The sequence below is a fragment of the Danio rerio genome, chromosome 18 (genome assembly GCF_049306965.1).
Source record: "Danio rerio strain Tuebingen ecotype United States chromosome 18, GRCz12tu, whole genome shotgun sequence".
In the NCBI taxonomy this organism is placed as follows: domain Eukaryota; kingdom Metazoa; phylum Chordata; class Actinopteri; order Cypriniformes; family Danionidae; genus Danio; species Danio rerio.
The window spans coordinates 7,510,121-7,533,763 of NC_133193.1; the positions used below are offsets into that span (position 1 = coordinate 7,510,121).

The window sequence follows — 23,643 nt, forward strand, 5'->3', positions numbered from 1 at the left end:
ATCTCTCAGTAGTTCTTCAGCAACCCTCTGCCCTTCCTCAGTGTAAATTAAAATTAGCTACTTCAGTTCAACATCTGCATTAGCAGGAGGATGAAGATGACAGCAGAGTGGACTTTTCAGCAAGACAATGATTCAAAACACAGCCAAGGACACTCTCAAATGCTTTCAGAGAAAGAAAATCAAGCTGTAGAATGGCCCAGCCAATCACCTGACTTTAGTCCAATAGAAAAGACTAAATAAGTTCAGATTTGATAAACAAGACCCACAGAACCATCAAGATTTTTACACTCTGTTGAAGTCTGTGAAAAACTCACACCTGAGCAATGCATGTGACTCCATATGAGATATGTCTTTAAGCTGCCATCACCAAAATATCCTTTTATATAAAGTATTAAATACGCTTCAGAAGTTCAGGACTTTCTCCTTTCGTTATTTCATTGTTATTACACAAAACTGATTTTTCAGATTTCTTGTTTTGTTTTGTTTTTATGTTTGTATTGTTTGGGATTTTACCAAAATCTGCTTCAATTCCATGTCAGCAGCTTCTTTAGAAATATTAAAAGGAAAGAACATGACTTATTTAATACTTATTTCTCTGTTGTACATACAAACATTTAGTTTAATCAAATGTAAAAAAAAAATAATAATAATTCAATCAAAGTTTTTAATGTTATGAAGCTAGATGAGGTTCTATGAAGTCTTTACTGAATATTTACTTAAAATTCCAATAGAGAAAATCAACATGAACATTTAAAATGTAGCCAGTCATTGTTGCCCCCTGTTATCCATGTTCTGATTCTTTGTGCTGTTTTTTGATTACCAGTCCTACCAGCCACTGAGGTGTCAGCAGACCTGTCATCTGATCAAATCACGCATGTGGTTCGAAGACTGAGTCCGTTCACCGAATACAAATTTAGCGTGTCAGCCAAAAACATCATTGGGGAAGGACCTTCCACCGAAGTTACAGTGAAAACAAATGAACAGGGTAAAACATCTTCAGTCCTCTGAGCAGAATTAAAGCAGTTATGCATTAAATAACCACAGTGTTTCCCCATAGTGCCCAGCTCTGTTCAGAATGTGTCCTATCAGAACCTGTCGTCTACATCCATCCGTGTTTCATGGGAGCCGCCGCTAAACCCTAACGGCAAGATAACACACTATGCTGTGTATGCGCAAAATCTGCTTACTAACCAAGAGTTACGACAGATGACGGACACCACCACTGCTGTCCTCACAGGTGAAACACACACTATTTAAACATAAACACACGTTGTTCAGTAGTCAGATCTGTTGTGCTATTGTTTTTAATACTATAGTTAATAAGACGTGTTTCGTAAGCTCCATGTTTGCATGTTAAATGAAGATCGTTTTAATCAAATGAAAATTTGGTAACACTTTAATATAAGTACCAATTCCCAGTATTATTAGTGACGTATTCTCTGCCTCTTATTAAGATATTGGCTGTTTATTTGCACTTATAAACTACATATTCTGCATGATCTTATTCTACATTCCTATTCCCACCTAATGCTTAAACCTACTGAAACCACTATTTTAACTTCATAAACTGCAAATTAGGCGTTTATTGAGCTAAAAGGTTTGATGATAGCAAGAGTTGTACCTTAAAGTGTGTCTGAACAATTTTATTTTTAGTGTAGAATTCAACAGTACAGTTTTAACATTGAATTAATTTCACATAAATAAATTACATTTTAACATATTCTCAATAAAAAAAAGTTTACAGTTTTTACAGTATTTTGATTAATAAATTCCACATTGGTGAGCATATGAGACTAATTGACATTCAGTTTTTCATTTATACTGCACTTTACCTTTTTAGGGCAGTATATTATGGCCTTTTAGCCTATTTTTTATTATTATTATTATTATTTTATTATTATTAATAATATTATTATTGTTGTTGTTGTTGTTATGATTATTGTTTTTAATTTTTGTCATTATTTTTATTATTATTATTATTATTATTGGTATTATTATTGCCATTTTTATTATTGCCATCATTATTATTATTATTGGTATTATTATTATTATTGTTTTTATTGATATTATTATTATTATTATTGGTATTATTATTATTATTATTATTATTAGTAGTAGTAGTAGTAGTAGTAGTAGTAGTAGTATTAGTATTATTAGTATTATTGATATTATTATTATTATTATTGCCATTATTTTTATTATTATTATTATTATCATTGTTGGTATTATTATTATTATTATTGCCATTATTATTATTATTATTAATATTTCATTATTAATATTATTATTAGTAGTAGTATTAATAATAATAATAATATTAATTGGGGGCAACGCGGTGGCGCAGTTTGTAGCACGTTTACGTCAAAGCAAGAAGGTCGCTGGTTTGTCCCTCGGCTGGGTCAGTTGCTCCCCATGTTCTCCCTGTGTTCGTCTGGTTTCCTCCTGGTGCTCCAGTCCAAAGACATGTGGTACAGGTGAACTGGATAGGCTAAATAGTCCGTATTGTATGTGTGAGTGAGTGTGTGTGGATGTTTCCCAGTGATGGGTTGCGGCTAGAAGGGCATGCTCTGCCTAGAAGATATGCTGGATAAGTTGTGGGTTCAGTCCGCTGTGGCGACCCGAGATTAATAAAGGGACTAAGCCGAAAAGAAAAAGAAGTGTCTGCAAACAATTTATATGGGCTGAATTTAAACAAGCAAGTTACTAAATTTAATTAGTTTGTTTAAATTCAGCCCATATAAATTGTTTGCAACCACTAGCCTTAAAAGAATTGAGTAAATCCAATAAATACTGTTTTCAGTGTAATGCTGTGACATTTCGGTCACCATTTAACTTTTATTTATGATCATCATATCCGCAGGTCTGGACAAGTACAGCAGCTATAAGGTGCGAGTGGCGGCGTCCACTGCTGTGGGAGAAAGTCCTCTAACCAATGAAGACTACATCTACGTTGTGACACTAGAGGATGGTATTGAGCTGATTATTTCTCCTGCACATGCTTAAGTGCCCTTAAACACTCTTGCGATGGCTCAGCATGTCTCCATCTGTCTTTCAGTGCCGGATTCGCCCCCACGGGGTCTGACCATAGTGAAAACCACCTCCTCCACCGCTACACTCTCCTGGTCTCCACCCGAGAAGCCCAACGGCATCATCCGCATGTATGAGATCTCCTACACCAACGGCACATACAGTAACACAGTCAACAGCACATCGGCCAGTGCAACGCTCCGATACCTGAAGCCACACACACACTACAATGTGACTGTCCGTGCATTTACACTACTCGGACATGGAGAGCAGATTTCTGAAACACTACAGATGCTGTCAGGAGAGGATGGTGAGTCATTGTGTGTGTGCGTGTGTGTGTTCATGTTTAATTGAAAAACTAGAAGACACATTAAACTTTAATCCAATCTCATCCTGAAATCCCTTTCAGAAGGTTCCTTTTATTAAGAGGCTTTCACACACATAGTAATCTAATCTTACAGGGTCATGAGCTGAAATCAATCGAAATAAAATACATCTGAATTTGTTTGATCTTTTGACATATAAGAAGCCAAACACACTGTAAGTTCCTCAATTAAAAACTGTTTATTTTAAAGTCAGTCTGCCAAAATGCTGGTTTTGCAGTTAGGCACTTTGTTATGTAGCAGTGTGGCTTAACTCGGCCTCCATAGAAGGACTTCATAGATATATACAGAAGATATCGCATACGGACCCTGAGCATGCTTCAATAGTGCCACTAGGGGGGGAAGTTAGGACGATTATAAGGGCCCATACATTCAGGGGGCCTCCAGAGACTTTATCAAGGGCCCACGCAACCCAAGCTCTTCACTTTCATCAGCGATCAACACCCCCCAACCCCCCCACCCCTATGTTCACTTTCATCCGCGATATCCCCCCCTCTTCACTTTCATCCGCAATCACAACCACATACCCCCCTTCACTTACATCACCGATAACCCCCCCCTCAACCCCCACTTCCAATTCACTTCATCCGCATTCACAACCCCATTCCCCACACCAACGATCACCCGCATGTAAATGTGTATGTAAACAACAGCAGGAGCTGCGCGTGAGAAAGAACAACAAACTTGCGCATGCAAAAGATACCAAATAATGGCCCCTAACGCCTTTATTCGGGGTTACCACTAAATTAAAGCACTTTCTTAAAAACGAAGTAAATCGTATCTCAAAGCTTACTAGGCCACCTTTATTTTTTTTTTCTCCCTATGCCGCCTCCAGCAAGATGCCGCCCTGGGTGGTCGCCCATAGTGCTCAGGCCTAAATGCACCACTGGATATATGTATATATCTTTATATATATACGGCTCTGGATGGCCAGTCCTCCACTGCACCTTTGTCCTGTATTCATTTCAAAGGAGCACTACCCTGTACTAAAATGGTGGTGCATTCCTTCCAATAGACAACAACAGGGTAGGCGACATCTAATGTAAATATCTATGGGAGGACTTCAACTCCTGCTTCTGTATCACTGCCTGTGTAGACCCGCCCATATTTGTGTGCTGTATATGTTTCTTTATTTAGCCAGGTAAAAAAAACCCATTGAGGCCAAGATCTCAGTTACAAGGGTGACCTGACCAAGAGGTCTGAAGCGCACAACTTCTTAAAAAAAAAAATAATTATAAAAAATAAATATAATTTAAAATACAGTTTGGTTATCCAGCTATACCACATTACAAAATATTGGACTGTTGTTGTTTGTTATAAAGGATAGAGCGCAATGATTAAACTGTCATGAGGTCAGGCATTTTGAGATTAGACTGAAGAGTATTCCAGGATGAGGGGGCGCCATGACTAAAAGCTTCCCTATTTCAGTTCAAACCCAGTGAACAGACAACTGATAAATTTGGCTTGAACGTAGGACAAAGTGACTTTTAGATCTTTGAAGAAGGGAACATAGATATAAAGTCGCCAACTGACCAGAGACAAGTGCAGGTCTATGCTGAAACCAAGTGTGCCGCAAGCCTGCGTTTGAGTGAAGGTCTTGGCCGTTAGATCGCCCCCTGGGGGCTGGCTGCAGTACAAGTCATAAAGCCCGCTTCCTCCGTGTTAATGAAGGAGACTTGAGCCCAAATAAAAAAAATTATTATACTTGCAATAAAATGTCCCGAAAGATGGTTCTGGTCGATTAAGGCACTGGTTATTGTGCTGAAATAGGTGCAGATCTTCATTTTTGTAAACAGTTTGTTTTTAGCAGTAATTTAATGCTGGGCGTGTCATCGTGATTGACAGCTGTGATTGACAGTTTCTCAAAACAGCGCGTCTGAGCTTCGGCAGAAGACTGAAATGTTATTATTCGATTTCTGTGATATTTTACCATGACAAAATGAGTTCAGCAGTAAACTATAGTTTCTGACATACATGATCCTGGTGGAACACTGTTTATTCGCTAAGTTCAGGGCTTTTTTCGGGCTTTATTAGTTTGCTGATACACGCCTAACCACCCAGATAGCAAAACACATTTCCGGCTAGATTCTCGCCTGCCGGAGACTTATCCCTTAGAGCTCAGACTGACTAATGTTACCTCTGCTGGACCTACTCCGGATGCCTGGACTCACTACCCGATTCCAGCCCGAGTCAATCGAGCCAGATGCGGCGGCCGAGCGAGCCGGCGCTGCCGCATGCGAGCCGGAATCAGCCCGCGACGCCGCGAGTAGGTTATACGTTGCGGTCCGGAGCTGGCGCGATTGAATATATAAAACCCTCATATTTGTTAACGTTATTACATCCATTTGTGTTGATATGACAGCAAACGCATGCTGAGAAGTTCGGGGGGCGTGGTTGATTTTACATAAAGCGTTTGGTTGGAAGCTCTACTCATTTTCGCGGCTCCTCCTCTGGCTCCATCAGACAGTCCTTCTGCGCATGTCAAGGCTCCAATTCAGCAGTCTTTTGCGACAGTTTGTGCCCGTCAAGCAGGCGTTTTGCCCTCAAGGCGTTCAATGGGAAAAAGGGCTGTCGCGTCGTCCATATTTTTTACAGTCATTGGCTGAAACTAAACAAAAATAATTTTCTTACAACAATTTTTATTTTAAACATTGTCATATAATATAATTTTCAGTTTAGCAAAAAAATTAAAAAATAGTTTATAAACTCAAAATAATTGAATACACTTTGAATAAAAAATTAAATACTGATATTAATAATAAGTAATACAGCAGTAACATATTTGTCTCATATATTTCAATGTCCATCAGTTAAACATAGAGCCACCATCTCGATTCTTCTAAATGCCATAGAATACTTTCCAAATAGACCAAAATAGGTGATCTTTTCTAAGGCAAGACAAGAGGTCATCCCCTTTATCCACTGACATACACCAGGACTGTCCTGTTTTTTCCAAGAACACGCAATTACATGCTAAGCTTCCAGTAAACATAAAATGAGCAGCAATCTTTCATGTTTGGTCATATTAAAGTTCAATGGCCAAATGTGCAATATACACAAGCTGGGATCAAGAAGAATTCCTTTACTCATCAGGGATCGGCACAGCGGAATGAACCACCAACTATTCCAGCATATGTTTTGCGCAGCAAGAGGAATTACTTTACTAAACAATAAAGATACAGTAAAAACACTTTAAAAACATCTTTTTTTTTTCTAGTCCAACCTTTGTTAGAGATTTGATTCACTTTATTTCTAATGAAGTTTCAGACCACAACAGTAAGAACTTTTCCCTTTATCCTACTGTGGATTCATTGATTACAAAGAGCGGATGTAACCGTAAAGACAGTTATTTAATATTTTATTAATTTTTCACAGTATTCCACTTTTGCTATGCATTATTTATGAAATGAATGCAGCCTTGCTGAGCAAGAGAGTTTAAGAAAAAAAAGAAATAAAATATTACAGACAGCAAACAGTGATGTCTGAAAGCATCGTCATTCATAAGACTTCCTAATATACAAGCTCAAAAATATTGAGCCATGGTGCTTATTTGGGCGATTCATCATCGATTGACCTCATTTCCTCATCATGTTCTCTCCTCTGCCATTTCAACTTACATTCCACCATAGCTTAGGTCATTGTTTTACTGTTTATGTTGGTAATAAAAATCAAAAGGAACACAAAACAGGCCAAAATCTGGGGGCACGGCCTAGTAGTTTGCTATTCAGGTTCAGCATATTGTGCTACGATCTTCAAATATTGTTTGTGAAATTTCTGCCTTGAAACTCTATGCGCATGCAGGCTGATAGCTGATCTGTTCCAGCGTCATTAACTACGTTGTGCAGGAGATTGGTTGCTGTCACCACAGCAGCCAATGAGCTTGCTCCTTATCAGTTTAAATGCTCCGCGTTATTTTATGCTGTCCAGCTGCAGCATATTTCCAGAGACTCTCCTCCACCCCAGCTCCACCTGTGTCTACTACGGGGGTTACATATATATTATGTTTGCAACAGCAGCAGCAGCATGTTATATTCCCAGACGGCATGTCTATGTATATACTGGCAGTAGCAGGTCTCGGCTCTGCCATAATAATCAAAGCAGCAGGAGTATATAGCAGATCTATACCATCAAGACCAAATACGTCAGCATTGCCACATACATATTCACTACCGTGCTAATTCAGCGTTCATGACAGAAGTTAGATTTAATTCATGTTGTTGAATAACCTGACCAATAAAGGCCCAGTTTGTTTTGCCATGATGACAAAAAATACTATTTAACTAGTTATTATTTTTGGACTAGTTTTTACTATATTTTACTGTAGTTATTTTTGCTAGTATATTTATATTACTAGTAAGTTAACTTGAAAGAGCAATTTAAAGGCATAACTAGATTAAATAGCAATCAACTAACCATGTAGTCAGCAATGTTTTGTTCTGTTGCCAAAAGAAAAAAAAAATCTACGTTATAATCTACGGCTATAATATTGATTTTAAACATTATTTAAAAAAATTCAAAACCGCTTTTATTCTAGCCAAACTAAAAGAAATAAGACTTTCTCTAGAAGAAGAACATAAAACAGGAAATAATAAGTAAATAATAATAATAAGTGGTTGTTTGAGTTACTGTTCGCTATTTATCAGCTGGAACCAGTTTGGCCTTTTCCTCTGACCTCTGGCATCAACAAGGCATTTGCGCCCAAAGAACTGCCGCTCACTGGATATTTTCTCTTTTTCTGACCATTCTCTGTAAACTCTAGAGATGGTTGTGCATGAAAATCCCAGTAGATCAGCAGTTTCTGTAATACTCAGACCAGCCCAGTCAGAAACCAACAACCATGCCATGTTCAAAGTCACTTAAATCACCTTTCTTCCTCATTCTGATGCTCAGTTTGAACTGCAGCAGATCATCCTGATCATGTTTACATGCCTAAATGCATTGAGTTGCTGCCATGTGATTGGCTGATTAGAAATTTGCGTTAACAAGCAGTTGAACAGGTGTACCTAATATAGTGTATGACAACCTTAACTGTTTAAAGGTTTTAATTACTAGTTAATTAGTTAAAGTTGTTAGTAACTTATAAAATTACGGTAACTAATAACTTTACCCTTTCTGATTTTGATTGTAATAAAATAATGTGCACCTCTTGAAAAGCTGATGTGAAACAATAATTATTGTGAAAAGCTCTATACAAATAAACTTGAATTAAATTGAATATATTTTGTATCATCATTTCTCCCAACATGCCGTTTAATTGTTTATTTCAGTGCCTGGCAGTCCCCCTTATGATCTGTCCTATGAGAGCATCGGCTCCAGCTCAGTGAACGTATCCTGGTCTCCTCCACTCCTCGCAAACGGTGTCATCCTCTTCTATAATGTGGAATACTGGAACGCCACACAAAGCCTGAACCAAACCACACACATGCCATACATCGTCCTGTCTAACCTGCGAAAATATGCACACTACCGCATCAGCGTCCAGGCAGCCACACAGGTGGGCATGGGCAACCACACCAGCGAGATCCTCAACATCACCACACTGGAGGACGGTGAGTGTCTGCTGTAATAATCTGGCTTCATAATGTTTAACACTCTTCTTTATCAAGGTGAACTCATCAGGATCAGGCTGCTTCTTGTTAACATATCTCTTTTACAGCATTTTTGGTGAAAATGGATTTGTGTAATTTACCTTTATTTTTATTTATTCCACAGAACATGTTATGACTAAATTGTGATATTTCCAGCATGTTCAATCGTCTTACAGGCAAAATGGGTGCTTTTCTTTGTCTTTGGTTGGACGCTCTTTCCATTATCAGCTGTCAGAATGGACAGATGCTGCACATTCCCTTACGGTTGTTAAAGTTTTTCCCCACAGTTGTGAGTGTATAATAGTTGTTTTTCCCAAACAGTACCCAGTTCTCCTCCAAAATTCCTAATTGCCAGGAAATTGTCAGATACTGAGGTAGAGTTGTCCTGGGAGGCCCCGGAGGAGGCCAACTCTGAGATTTTATACTACATAGTAAGAGTGTGGTGAGTAAAGATGATTTAAAAACTTTTTTTTTTTTTGTAAAGTGAGACTATACTTGTAATGTAATTAAATGTGCTTGTGTTTTATTAGGAATCTGAGCACTGAGTTTGTGGCCAATGTGACGGAAACATCAGTAGTTGTGAGTGTGGATGGACCGGGTCAGTATAACGCCTCTGTGAGCAGCTGGACTCGACTCGGGGATGGAGGATTGCTGATTTACATCACATTCAGTACTATAGAATCAGGTGAACGGACAATCTGCTCTAAACCACATTACATGACAATATACTGAATGTTAGTAGTTCAAATTATTCCCATTCACAAGAATTTAGGAAAACAGCTAAAAACGCTGTATTACATATGCCAGCCTAGTACAGTATGTGCTGTAAAGTCACAGTTTCTAGAGAAGTACTATGCACATGTCATTTTTAAGCAACTTTAAGCATTGATAACAATAATAAATTGTCTTTGAGCATTAATTAACATATTAGAATGATTATTGAAAGCATCATTTGACAGAACTTTAGTAATGTTACTGAAAATTGAGCTTTGCATCAGGTTATAGTTGAATAGAAAAATGTGATGTTAAATTATTTTTCGAATAAATGCAGCCTTCATCTGCAAATAGACTATCCTTAATTTTCTCCAGGCACCACAGCAATGACTCAACATACTTAGCCACATGTCACGACTTTCACTTTCATAATAAACATATTATCTTACCATCACCAAAACTATGAACTGTATATTTAACGTATTTCAAGTCATTTCAGTTATACCACTTGTAAAGTTTAGTGTCAAGTTTTTATGCTGCTCTTAATGACAGTGAGACAGCTGACGAAGCAGCATTGCCCTCATAGTCTGGACACTGACCGTTCTCTGTCTGTGTTTCAGCCCCCTCTGACCCTCCACAGGATGTAGTATACACACTCCTTACCATCAGTACAGTGCGTCTCAGCTGGAGACCCCCAAATGAACCCAACGGCATCATTCAGTACTACACCATCTACTACACAGACAATAATACAGAGTACACAGAGGTATGCACACACACACAGATGTGCATCAGTCTGTTGTTTCACTTTTTTTTTGTTTCTTGTTAGCAAGCAGGGTTGTGTGATGACAATATAGGCTAGATGTGAGTTAATAAAGACATTATTTACTTTTGTTGTTCTGATGTTCTTGAAAGCTACAGCACATTTGCAAAAAAAAAGCATTGGCTTTAACCAATGTTCACATTTTTGTGCTAGAAATGTATGCAAATGAGCAAATGTTGAAGTAAATAAATATAATGGCCAAATGAACGATACAATTTTAGAAAACTTAAAGCTAATAAAGTAATACTAAACATTTTTTGTACTTGGTAATCAATCAACTCTATATATTTTTGTTTAGTTTAATTTTACTAGAGATGATCTGATTAGGTTTTTTAGCCCTCGAGTACGAGTCACTTGATTTTGAGTATTTCACCTAAGTCCTCCACACTCCATCTATGGACCACACGTGCCTCACTTGTTCTAGAAGCACGCAGGCCTGTAGAAATGCAGAGGTTGTCCAGAGGCATGCCCTGCCATGTCTTTGGACCCGATCGTGAAGCCAATGCTGAAATGATCTCATATGGAGCACCCGAGTGACGAGACAGTGGCTGCGGATGCTATATGCTCCAGGACCCTCTGAAATAATATCAGTGGGACCACAGTTTCTCTGTCGAACTCTCTCAGACAGGTCAGCATCAGCTGGGCGTGCTTTCGGTGTAGGCGTGCCGTCATGGTTATCGAGTGTAGCTCTAACTGAGAAAAGAGATGCTCTACACATGGGCGAGTTTGCTCTTTTTTTGGTTGACCTAAGGACCCTAAAGGTTGAGGTGCCAAAGCACTCTGTCTCCGTGCGTAATCAATTGATCCCGCAAGTGCGCTATTACTAGCCAGCTGAGAAAATTGAGTATTTGAGTATCAGGCCAAAGGTGCACTAGGACACCCGCCTTGAGCTTGGTGAAAACCTGTGGAGAAAGAGAGAGCCCGAAGGGGAGGACTTGTACTGCCAGGATCAACCTTCGAACGCAAACCGCAGAAATTGACAGTGGCTTGGAAGTATGGAGAAATGAAAGTACACGTTCAGGTCTATTGCTGCAAACCAATCCTAAGGACGAACACACCGGAGGATACGCTTCTGCACAAGCATTCTAAACGGCAGCCTGTGAAGACAGCGGTTCAAAACACGTAGATCTAGGATTGGCCATAACACACCGCTCTTTTTGGGTACGAGGAAGTACGAGCTGTAAAACCCGCTCTCCATCTCGGCTAGAGGGACCGGCTCAATTGCATCCTTTGCCAGGAGGACTGCAATCTCCTCTCGCAAAACAGGGGTGGACGCAGGGCTGATCCTGGTGAGCCATTGCGATGGGCTGACCTGCGCTAACCAGGCTGCCAGAGTCCTGGCAAGTGGTATCATTGACACGATTCCTGACGTACTAGCGGTGGGGCAGCGCAAAGTGGGAGGACTCAACCGGGGAGCGCTGGGATCCTGCGGAAGAGCAAGAGATGAGAGATTCATTCTCACCTCACACCCAGGCTCCCGAGGAGGGGCTGGGAGTGTGAGTAAAGGGAGACCAATGGCATGCTCAATCTGGGGAATCGACTCGTACCTCCTGGCTGCTCTGCCATCAAGGGTGGTGAGGGCGGAGGCGCCCAGACTTGAAACGCAGTGCTCGTGCCCATCATCCGGGGCCAGGAAACCACCGTATCCAGAAACGCACAGTTGGAGCGACATCTTGAAAAAGACATGCTGCACAACTGTGTTGCTCTTTTAGAAAAATTCACAGCTCTGGAGGACTGGACCCAAAGAAAGCCAGGCAAGGGAGAAACCCAGCTCGACCGAATGCCGCTGCGCTTTGCACACTCTGGACCAGGATAAGCAACCTGCTTACTCATTTTCTCTCTCTGTCAAGATTCACCTGAAGAAAACCCTTGAAGACTCTCTCAGAAGCTTAGTGAAAGGCTCTGAAAGTGAAAAGGTGGTCTTGGCGAGGCACGAGCTGCGTCTTTATACAAGATTAATTGTAATTGACACCAGCTGTGCATGCTGACGCTGCTAACTCATTGGCATTTCACTGGCCGTTTTTATACTCTTTCAGACGATTGGATTCTGATGAAATCCCTATAGTGGAAGTTTTCCACAAAGCATTAAAGTTCCCCTCCTGATGGGAAATCATAGCCATGGTCACAGGCAAAAGGTCGGTGCAGGAGACAAACAACATAAACGAAAACAAAAAACATGGTAGAACAAGGCAAGAAAACCCCGTAGAAATGTTACAGGAAACATACATCAAGACTCAATGTGTGTCTGTGTGAGTGGGAGAAGTGAATATATAGTAAATGTAAACAGTCTATGATTTGTTTTCAGCTGTGTGTGTGCAATCAGGGAGAGAACTGCAACCGGTGTGTGTGTGTGAGGTGCATAATAGGATATTAAGTCCAGTTTGGTGGCAGATTTGTTGTTCTCCAGTGATCTGCAACTGCTAGATCACGGATGATTGTGACTAAGGATGCACTGAATTTACGGCCACCAAAAATGATTTGTTAGGCCCGAACAATATCTGGCAGAGAAACAATAATTTGAACCTCTACAATCTGAGGGTTTAAAAAATCACAATATTGAGAATACATTGAAAAGTTGTCTAAGTGTTTAGCGCTAAATATTACTAAAGAAATATTAGTTTTGATAGATTTACAGTAGTAATTGTACAAAATATCTTCTTTATTTCTAATTTAAATGTATTTTTGTGTGTAATTTGTGAATGTAAAGATAACTTATGCAATGCCAGTTCAGACATACAGAGGATGAACAAGCTGTCTCTCTGTTTCTGTAGAGGGTTCCTGGTTCAGAGCACCAGCTGCTGTTGTCTGATCTGCAGGCGGGACAGGACTACAGTGTATGGATGAGTTCCAGCACCTCTGTTGGTGATGGGGGATTGTTCAGTCCCTCTCTAAACTTCACCACCTTAGAGGACGGTCAGTCTCCTCACTCACTCAGGGGAGAAGCGCAGCTCTGCACCACTTTTCCAACTGATTATACCTCCAAAAAAATCGCACTGAAACTCTGAGCACACCGTCAGCATATCTTGTGAAAGGAGACAACTTCCTCCAAGCTGCAAACTGGGATTGTTGAGTCCTCCTTGTGAGACTGAGCGCATCTGATCTCAAAGCCTTTCATTTGCCGGTCTCTAGACTATCCCAGCTTGCGTTTCCTCTCACAGGATTTGTTGAAAAATAGAAAACAGCGCATTGCTGTCAGTGTTTTTCTCCAATGCCTTGTTTAGGAGTATGTTATGTAACATGTTATATATTTGTCTTTGGGAATATGTCAATGTGACTAAAGAAATATCAATAAATAATCCTAGTAAAAGTCACATGAGATTTAAGAGAGATCTCAACAATTTCTCAAACTGTGCTCATATGTACCAAAATGAAAAGATCAGAGACCTCAAAATGAACTCTCACACATCAAAAAAGCACACAAAGTGTAAACAAAGCAAAAACAATCATATTTTAGGGCCTATTTTATGTCCTCCAAGGAACTACTGTTGGAGAAACATGTGAGTTGATACAAGAGGCTTCACATAACATCTCTTGAACTATAAAAAGTAACATTGAGTACTAAATTGTTCTCCTGTGATGTTTAGCAAGTGAATATAGTGGAAATGAAAATTATAAATCAAATTTAAATTTAATTTCTTTCAGAAATACTTTAATTTTTAACATACGAAATTTGAAGGAATTTTAGTGCATGTCATGTTTTTGCCAAGCACAGTATATGATGCGATCCTAGATTAACAATCATGTTGATTTTGGAGCATCGTTTTTGTTCACAATGTAATTATACCTATTCTCTACTCCAAAACCCAACCATAACGAATTATTCCCAAAATCAAAGTGCATAAACCTCACCGTAAGCCTTAACAGAAACGGTAAACGTTTTTCTTAATTCTGATTGGAATGTTGTTCCAGGATCAACACAGATGTTAATGAAATCAGGTTGGTGAATTTTAGGTGTCTGTATCATGGAAGAGTTTTACAAAAGGCACTTTAGCAAACAAAAAACAAAACAAAAAAAACCGTTGTTTTTGTAAAGCACAATGATCAAAATTAGAAAACAGCAGTGATTTTCTACAGTAGAATGAACAAAAATGAAAGATGAAATATATGTAGGAAGTGTACTTGACTCTGAATGACTAAAACAGATCTGCATCCACAGGACACATAGTTCTCTGACTACTGGGCTCTTAGCCCTAACTTTGTTAGTAATACTTTTTCAGAGATTTTCAGTCAGGTTAAGGTCAGGACTCAAGGCTGCCATTGCATTATTTCAATGTTTATCTAAGTGACATTGAATCTCAGCACTGTCGGAAGGATTCAGTCTCTTCAGAAAGGTTGGAAAAGTCAGTGAAAACTGAAAATTTAGGCTGTCAGTTATTAAGAGTCTATCAGATTACTAAAGAAAACACAAGTTGTCAGGCGGCGTATTACTGAGAGTTTTTATCATAGGTTTTAGCTTAAGATATGATACGTTCAATTAAGATTTTTCACAAATTCATATTAGGGCTGCACGATTCTGGCTAAAATGAGAATCACCATTTTTTACTTAATTTATTTATTTATTATTTTTTTTTTGCTTAAAATGAAAATCACAATTTTCTCACGATTCTGTAATGTAAAAAAAAATTATATGAGTAGCCTATTATTTTTGTTAATTCTTAAACATGGTAAAACAACAATAATAATATCATGCCTATGGTGGGTCTACTGTTGGTTAAAATGCTAAAAAAAAATTTTTAGACTTGGAATGGTGGACTTGGACAGACTTTAAATTTGTCCTGGTCGTTAATGCCAATAAAGTGACGACATCAGAATTCAACGATTCACAATTCTGAAGTTGAATTACTATGTTTGAGACTTATGACATTTATTATTATCAGATTACTTCTTGCATTATATTGGACATTATATAGACTAGAGAAGTTATACTGACCCCGTAAACATTTATTTTCATGCACAACACTTGTGTTCTTTATTAAAGAAAAAAACTTATCAAATGTGGGTCATAATATGTCATAAATGATGTGCGCGCTTTCGGTTTCACATTTACTGCCGAGTGCACTCATGTCATGGCTGTCATCACTTTGAGAGAGAGAAAACACACATGCAAATCAAACTGTCCTCACAGCTCCCAACAATCACTCTGTGCAACAAACTGAACATTATTTACAACTTTATTACCTGTTAGTCACAGCCTACGCAGGTTCTGTTCAAGTAAACATCATTGGTGGGCATGCATGCATCCTCTCGATAGTAAACAAATGTGTGATTTCGCAGCTGCGAATACATCATTACATTAAGACAGAAATTACATTTTTGGGTCAATTATACATTATAAATACAGGTGTGACATTTTTAACACCATTGGGAGGTGTTCACGTTGCTGAGCAGCGTATATAAAACAATATGAATAATAATAATAATAATTCCTTACATTTATATAGCGCTTTTCTGGGCACTCAAAGCGCTTTACACACAATGGGGGGAATCTCCTCATCCACCACCAGTGTGCAGCATCCACCTGGATGACGCGACGGCAGCCATTTTGCGCCAGACCGCACACCACACACCAGCTGATTGGTGGAGAGGAGACAGCGATGAAGCCAATTGGAATATGGGGATGGTTAGGAGGCCATGATGGACAAAGGCCAGTGGGCAGATTTTTGGCCTGGATGCCGGGGTTAAACCCCTACTCTTTTCGAAGGACATCCTGGGATTTTTAACGACCACAGAGAGTCGGGACCTCGGTTTAACGTCTCATCCGAAAGACGGCGCTCACTGAGCAGTATAGCATCCCCGTCACTATACTGGGGCATTAGGACCCACACAGACCGCAGGTTGGGCGCCCCCTGCTGGCCTCACTAACACCACTTCCGGCAGCAACCTAGCTTTCCCATGTGGTCTCCCATCCAGGTACTGACCAGGCGCAGCCCTGCTTAGCTTCAGTGGGCGACAATGTGAGAGTTGCAGAGAGCTAGCTGCCGGCTAGCTTATGACTGCCTTTATGCTTCTCTCCAACTTGAAAAAATAATTGGCTGAATCGTAGAGATGTTGGACTAATTTAAGTCTAATTAGAGTCTAATTTGTATTAAGGAAGAATACAAATTATTATTTTTTTGAGTTTCTTATTCTATCTTACAAAATCATATCTTATCTCTAATTGGCAAATCTTAACGTGTGACATCAAGTTCAACAATCCAAAATTAAACAAATGCATGAAGCTTATGAAATATGCCTGAAAACTGCTCTTTTAGTCTTGTTATGGTTACTTTAGACAGTATAAGCAGTGACCTTTATAAGTTAGGTTTGTTGTAATTTTGATCTCCACTATATCTTGACTGATTTTATTATCTGTATGTCAAGGTTTTGTGTAAGAGTCATAGTGACAAGTTTTAGTGTGATTTTGGGAAAAACGGTGTAGAGGTGACCTTCTGAGACTGATGAAGGTTTTCTCCCCTGGTGTCTGAGATCTTGGATGTGTTCTATATCAATAAATAATGTCACCGTCCTGTTTGCTTCTCTGTGAGTGATTGTGTTTGATCGGTTTGCAGTTCTTGGAGAATCACCCAGCTTCAGCAGCAAAACAATCTGGGACACAGAACATGCTTGAGGAAGAATTTCCTACCAACACAATTGATTCTGTTTCTCTTCTTCTTCCTTCTTTTCTTTGTCTGTGATCTTGACTTGACTTAAATTTTGCAGATGCTGTGCTGGAGATAATTTACAATTCTTTTCATTTCCTCAGATTTGCTGATTTATGTAATTCTTTACAATAATATACAGTATATGTGTGTTGTTTGTGTGTTTATGTATTTCTTTTTAAGTGATATTTCTTAATATTGGGTTTAAGATGGCATGCTATGTTCACTGCTTTTAATTTGATATTATTGTGTGACATTTATGGTCATATATGTTTTTTTTTTTCTTTATAATTAAATTCAGTCTGATCCCCACAATGTTCATTACCTATTGAAATAAAATATAATAGAATTTTTGATTATATAAAAATTAGCATTTTTAAAAATCTTAGATAATCGTTAAATAAATTAAATATGATGCAAATTAATCTTAGTTTAAAGTAAATGATAATTACACCAAGTCTTATTCCCCAAAACTGTCATTACCTAATGCAATACAATATAATATTATTTTATATAATATACAAAAATGTTATAAACGTCAAGCTTTAACCATAAAATTTATTGAAAAAAAAATTTTAAATCATAAAAAATTTATCTGACAGTTCAATATAAATGATAATTAAATCTCATTCCCCAAATTTTCCATTACCTAATCCTCATTCGTTCATTCATTTTCTTGTCAGCTTAGTCCCTTTATTAATCTGCCACAGCGGAATGAAGCGCCAACTTATCCAGCATAGTTTTATGCAGCGGATGCCCTTCCAACCGCAACCCATCACTGGGAAACATCCATTCACACTTATACAATACAGTCAATTTTAGCCTACCCAATTCACCGACTGCGTCGCCATTACCTAATCAAGTAATATATCATTTGATTTTCTATATAATACCGAAAAAATTATTTAAAAAAAAAAAATCTGAGATATCATCTATTAATTATTCAATTAAATATCCGACTAATTAACCTCTGTTAATACAAATTATTAAAAACAAAATGTATACACTACATATGTGTTTAAGTCTATACATATACACTCACCAGCTATTTTTTTAGGTACACCTTACTGGTCCCGAGTTAAATCTCCAAGAAAATACCCCTCACACCATTACACCACCACCAGCAACCTGAACTGTTGATACAAGGCAGGATTTCTTTCATGTTGTTGACGCCAAATTCTGACCCTACTGTCTGAATGTTGCAGCAGAAATCGAGACTCATCAGACCAGGCAACATTTTTCCAATCTTCTATTCTCTAATTGTGGTGAGCCTGTGTGAATTGTAGCCTCAGTTTCCTGTTCTTAACTGACAGGAGTGGCACCCGGTGTGGTCTTCTGCTGCTGTAGCCCATCCGCCTCAAGGCTGGAGGTGTTGTGCATTCAGAGATGCTCTTATGCAGACATCGGTTGTATCGACTGGTTATTTAAGTTACTGTTCTCTTTCTATCAGTTAGAACCAGTCTGACCATTCTCCTCCGACCTCCGGCATTCAACAAGGCATTTGCACTTAGAACTGCCGCTTACTGGATATTTTGTCTATTTCAGACCATTCTCTGAAAACCCTAGAGATGGTTGTGCGTGAAAATCCCAGTAGATCAGCAGTTTCTGAAATACTTAGAGCAGCTGACAACCATGTTCAACCATGTTGAAAGTCACTTAAAACACCTTTCTTCCCCATTCTGATGCTCAGTTTGAACTGCAGCAGATTGTCTTGTCCATGTCTACATGCCTAAATGCATTGAGTTGTTGCCATGTGATTGGCTGATTAGAAATTTGCGTTAACGAGCAGTTGAACAGGTGTACCTAATAAAGTGGCCTTTGAGTGTGGTTGTGTATATATATCATAGTAATGACATTGTTATATGCCATTTTCTGTTAATGAACCCTAATGTTCTCACAAAGCTATGTTTTGCTTTAGATTGGGGATCAAACCTCATTCCCTGTTTTGTTTGCACACTGAAACAGCGTCTGTTGTTGATTTGTTCCCCATTCTGAAGAGCAAAAGTGTTTAATTCTCCACATGTATTAACTGTCTCTCTTCCACACCCTCCTCTTGCTGTAGTGCCGAGTGGTCCCGTCCACAACCTCAGCGCCACCATCTACAGCTCCACAGCGGTGGTGATCAGCTGGGATCCTCCTCTGGAGCCCAATGGTAGAGTTTACTACCAGCTGAGCCTGCAGGAGGCGGGCATCACCCACCCGTCCATCAACCGCACAGTCAACATGACCATCACCAAAACCACCACCGACACCATCTACCTCTTCACCAAGCTCAGGAAGTATTTCCCCTACATCATAAACGTCACACCAGCCACGAGTGCAGGATCCGCTGTAAACCACACTACAATGCTACACCTGCGGACAGATGAAGATGGTATGCATAAATATCTGTTCATACAGATAACTCCTCTAATATTGGCCCCCTTTTGATCTTTCGCTCAAAAATTGAAGACATCTGAGTTTGTTTTCTTTGCAAACAATATGCGGGGATGTCAGATCGAAGTTTAAGAGATTTCTTTTTGCAAGATCCAGCTGATTTCCGCAGTTCTTCATCTGTGATTCTTTGGAGGTTTTTTGGCCCCTTGATTCATCATCATAGTCTAAATGTAGATTCATCACACTTTCAGTTAAAGCTGCTCAATTAGGGAAAAAAAATCATAATCGTGATTATTTTAGCAAAAAATGTAATCACTATTATTTCAAACGGTTATTAGTGGGCCAGATGACCAAAATGCTTTTAATTTTATTTATGTATCGGTACTGGTGGGAGGCATGCCTTGGTGTCCCCGCCACCAGTGACAATATACAGAACAATCGCACTGTTACGAGTGTGATATTGCGTTTATACAACAGTTCGACAGCATAATCGTGTATATAAAAAAGAAAATCAAACACGGAGAGTCTAAAAACTCTTTTGTAAGAGGAACTGATTTCTTCCGCCATATCTGCAGCTGACTTCAGAACAGCAGAAACTGTTGCTACTTCACCATTGTCACTTTAGAGCTAGTGTTTGAATGATTCCCCCAAGCGTAATGTCTAAAGTGATGACAAAGCAGATGATTTTGCTGACATTTGAAGATTTAAGGTAGAGATCTGCGCTGGACCAAATTTTGAATCCCGCTCCCACCCGCACCCGCCAGGTTTTAGCCCGAACCCGACCGCTCCCGCTTATATTAAGAATTTGTTGTCCCGCTGCCCGACCCGCCCCGTTTTCTGCCCGCCGCGCTGCTAAAGAGCGGGGGAGAACAAAACCGAAAATCACCCAGCTATACAGTCCAGACAGCCAAGCTGTCTGTATGAACACACACACAGCACCAAGCACACACACACACACAGACAAAGCTCTCTCTCTCTCTCTCTCATACGCGCGCTCGCACTAACACACACACAAGCACCAAGCAGACACACAGGCGTTTGCTGTTATATCAACTCAAAGGCTTGTAATACCATGTATCAAGTACCAATGTAATACCAAAAGGTTTTATATAAAGGTATTTAAATACTGAGTCGCGCCAGCTCCGGGCCGCAGCGCACATTACTCTCGGGCCAATTCCGGCGCGGATGCGGCAGCGTGGGCTCTCTTACTGTCGCCACATCTGGCCCAATTGATTCGGCCGAGTCGAGTCCGGCAGCCGGGGCCGGGCCGAGTGGTAAGTCTCCGGCATGCGAGAATCTAGCCGGAACTGGCCCGAGTGTATTTTGCTATCTGGGAAAGCTCTCTCTCTCATTCGCGCGCACGCACTAACATACACACCAAGCACCAAGCACACACACAGGCAAAGCTCTCTCTCTCTCTCTCATTCGCATAGCAATATCCGCGATATTGCTAGACAGCCCGCTCCCGTCCCAAATTAAACCCGTTACCGACCGCTCCCGAGATTTATTATGAAATTTATTCCCGTGCCGCAGAAATCTGGTCGGGTCCTGCGGCGCCCACAGGACAGCTGCGGGAATGCAGACCTCTAATTTAAGGCTTGATTTGAGGCAACTTGACATGAAATGCCCTTTGTTTACAGTTTTTATAGAGTAACAGTCTACAGTATTTCTCTCTTGCTATCAGGATATCACAATAATTAACCCCAAAAAAGCAGAGCAAACACTCCCAGACTGCTGTTGTGTTTGCGATAAAAAAAAAAAAAACGCTAAACACAAGCGGCTATTGCTTATTTCTTTCTATCAGCACAACACACATTCCTGATATGCGAGTAAATCAGTAAAATACAGCACTACAACATAAAAAAGAGAGAGATCGACTTATATCACTTACCAGCATACCTGCCAACATTTATCTCTGAAAATCTGGGAGATTGGGGGGAGGGGGTGTTCGGGTGTGAGGTCTGAGAACCGAGACAGGAAAGTAACTGCATTAAAATAGGCACTGTCCTGGTAAATAAACTATGTAGTTGCAATCTATACAAAATAGAGAGATCGACTTAGAATATCCCTTACCAAGTTAATAATGATTTGAATAGCTGTAGTTAGAAATCACGCTGTTTTAATCTTCTAAGCAAAGGCTTATTATGAAGTCCTGGCACTATCTTGTGGATGGACAACGTCAACCGTCTTTGGCTAATGGACGCCGACGCGCTGTCTCTCAGAAATTATAAATATTTTGAAATAGGCAATATCCTTATAAATAAACTGCAAAGTTTCAATCTAAACGACAACTAAAAAGCCCCAAATGTACATTATGTTGTCCAATAGCTGCAATATTTGTCAAATTGTAGTGGGTTTATTGATCTGCTGTCACTCTATGTAGACAGAGTAATACACAAAAGTGAAGAGGCTGTACGAGAGCTGTTATTGCAGAATATCACACTGCTATCAGCCAATCAGATTCGAGAACCAGATAGATAGATACAGTGGATGGATGGATGGATGGATGGATGGATGGATGGATGGATGGATTGATTGATTAATTAATTTTTTTTATACTTTAAAATAGGAAAATTATCCAAACTCTAGCTAATGGTCTAATTCGATTCAGTGATTTAAGCTAAGCTAAACTAAAAGTGCTCCTGGCAGACCTAGAGATCAGCTTATTGTAATCAAAAATGGTAAAATGTTGGTTAACTCCAGGAGAGCTGTAAAATGAGTCTTTAAAAAAAGTGTTCCTTTAATCGTTTAACGATTAAAGGTTGATGACAGATGGATGTTTTTTAAGCTGTGCAGTGTTTGCAATTGTTTGATCTGATATTTTTTGTTAATAATTTGAGCAAAAGATCAAGTTTAAAGCAAGCCCATTTTTTACCAAAATATTACAGATGAAGTATTTGTAGGAAGTGTCTCTAAATGGGCAAAGTGGTGGCGCAGTAGGTAGTGCAGTCGTTTCACAGCAAGAAGGTTGCTGGTTCGAGCTTCGGCAGGGTCAGTTGCCGTTTAGTGTGTTGGAGTTTTGTGAAATTATCCATAGTGTATATGGGTGTGTATGGATGTTTCCCAGAGATGGGTTGCAGCTGGAAGGGCATCCACTGCGTAAAACATATGCTGGATAAGTTGGCCCTAGATTAATAAAGAGACTAAACCGAAAAGAAAATGAATGGATGAATGAATGAATGAATGAATGAATGAATGAATGGATGGATGGATGGATGGATGGATGGATGGATGGATGGATGGATGGATGGATGGATGGATGGATGGATGGATGGATGGATGGATGGATGGATGGATGGATGGATGGGTGGGTGGATAGTTGAATGAATGAATGAATGAATGAATGAATGTCTCTGAATGACTTAAACACGTCTGCAGCCACAGGACCTACTGTTTGCTGACTAGACTAGGTCCTTATTAGCTTTTTATTAGAGTTTTTTTAATCAGGTTTAGATCAGGACTCAAGGCTGCTATTTCATTATTTTGTTTTTTCAATGTGACACTGAATGTCAGCACTGTTGGAAGGATTCAGTCTCTTCAGAAAGGCTGGAAAAGTAAGTGAAAACTGGAAAGTTAGGCTGTCTGTTAATAAGAGTCAGATCATTAAAAAAAAAACACAAACACTACCAGTTTCCAGAGGGCATATTACAGAACATTATTTTTTTTACCTTAGGTTTTAATTAAGATACTGTATGATGAGTTTAGGATTTAGCAAAAGAACAAGACCCTTTTTTTATTTTTCCCCATATTTATCAATGATGCCAGTGTTACCTTTAATAGTACATTTATGTGTCTGTATTCTTACAGTTCCGAGTTCTCCTCCATTGTCTGGATCAAACAAGAATCTCTCCAGCACCTCCATCCAGGTGTCGTGGTTTCCCCCAGTGGAGGCTAATGGCGAGATTATAGAGTATGCTGTGAATTTACAGGGTCCTTCCACCTCCAACAAAAACTACACCTCTGAGACACATCTGGTGCTGTCAGAACTCACTCCGTTTACACCATACAATCTCTCCATCGCTGCGGTCACTCGTGTCGGTACCGGCCCCCCGGTGGTTCTTTCACTACATACTGATGAAGCAGGTCAGAGACGC

At 39.5% G+C, this 23,643-nt stretch overlaps 1 protein-coding gene across 4 annotated transcripts in view; it reads left to right on the forward strand.

The window, feature by feature from the left end:
• Positions 1-23,643, forward strand: part of ptprq (protein tyrosine phosphatase receptor type Q) — a 137,308-nt gene that overhangs the window by 76,016 nt on the left and 37,649 nt on the right. For 2 of the 4 annotated variants that reach the window (XM_073930216.1, XM_073930218.1), the window contains 11 exons: positions 824-985; positions 1,058-1,237; positions 2,861-2,968; positions 3,056-3,337; positions 8,678-8,959; positions 9,320-9,440; positions 9,529-9,683; positions 10,333-10,478; positions 13,307-13,448; positions 19,236-19,547; positions 23,357-23,632. In XM_073930216.1, coding sequence (XP_073786317.1) covers positions 824-985; positions 1,058-1,237; positions 2,861-2,968; positions 3,056-3,337; positions 8,678-8,959; positions 9,320-9,440; positions 9,529-9,683; positions 10,333-10,478; positions 13,307-13,448; positions 19,236-19,547; positions 23,357-23,632 — 2,166 coding nt within the window. The remainder of the gene's footprint in view (positions 1-823; positions 986-1,057; positions 1,238-2,860; positions 2,969-3,055; positions 3,338-8,677; positions 8,960-9,319; positions 9,441-9,528; positions 9,684-10,332; positions 10,479-13,306; positions 13,449-19,235; positions 19,548-23,356; positions 23,633-23,643) is intronic. The other 2 variants (XM_073930217.1, XM_073930219.1) reach the window with 1 other exon arrangement.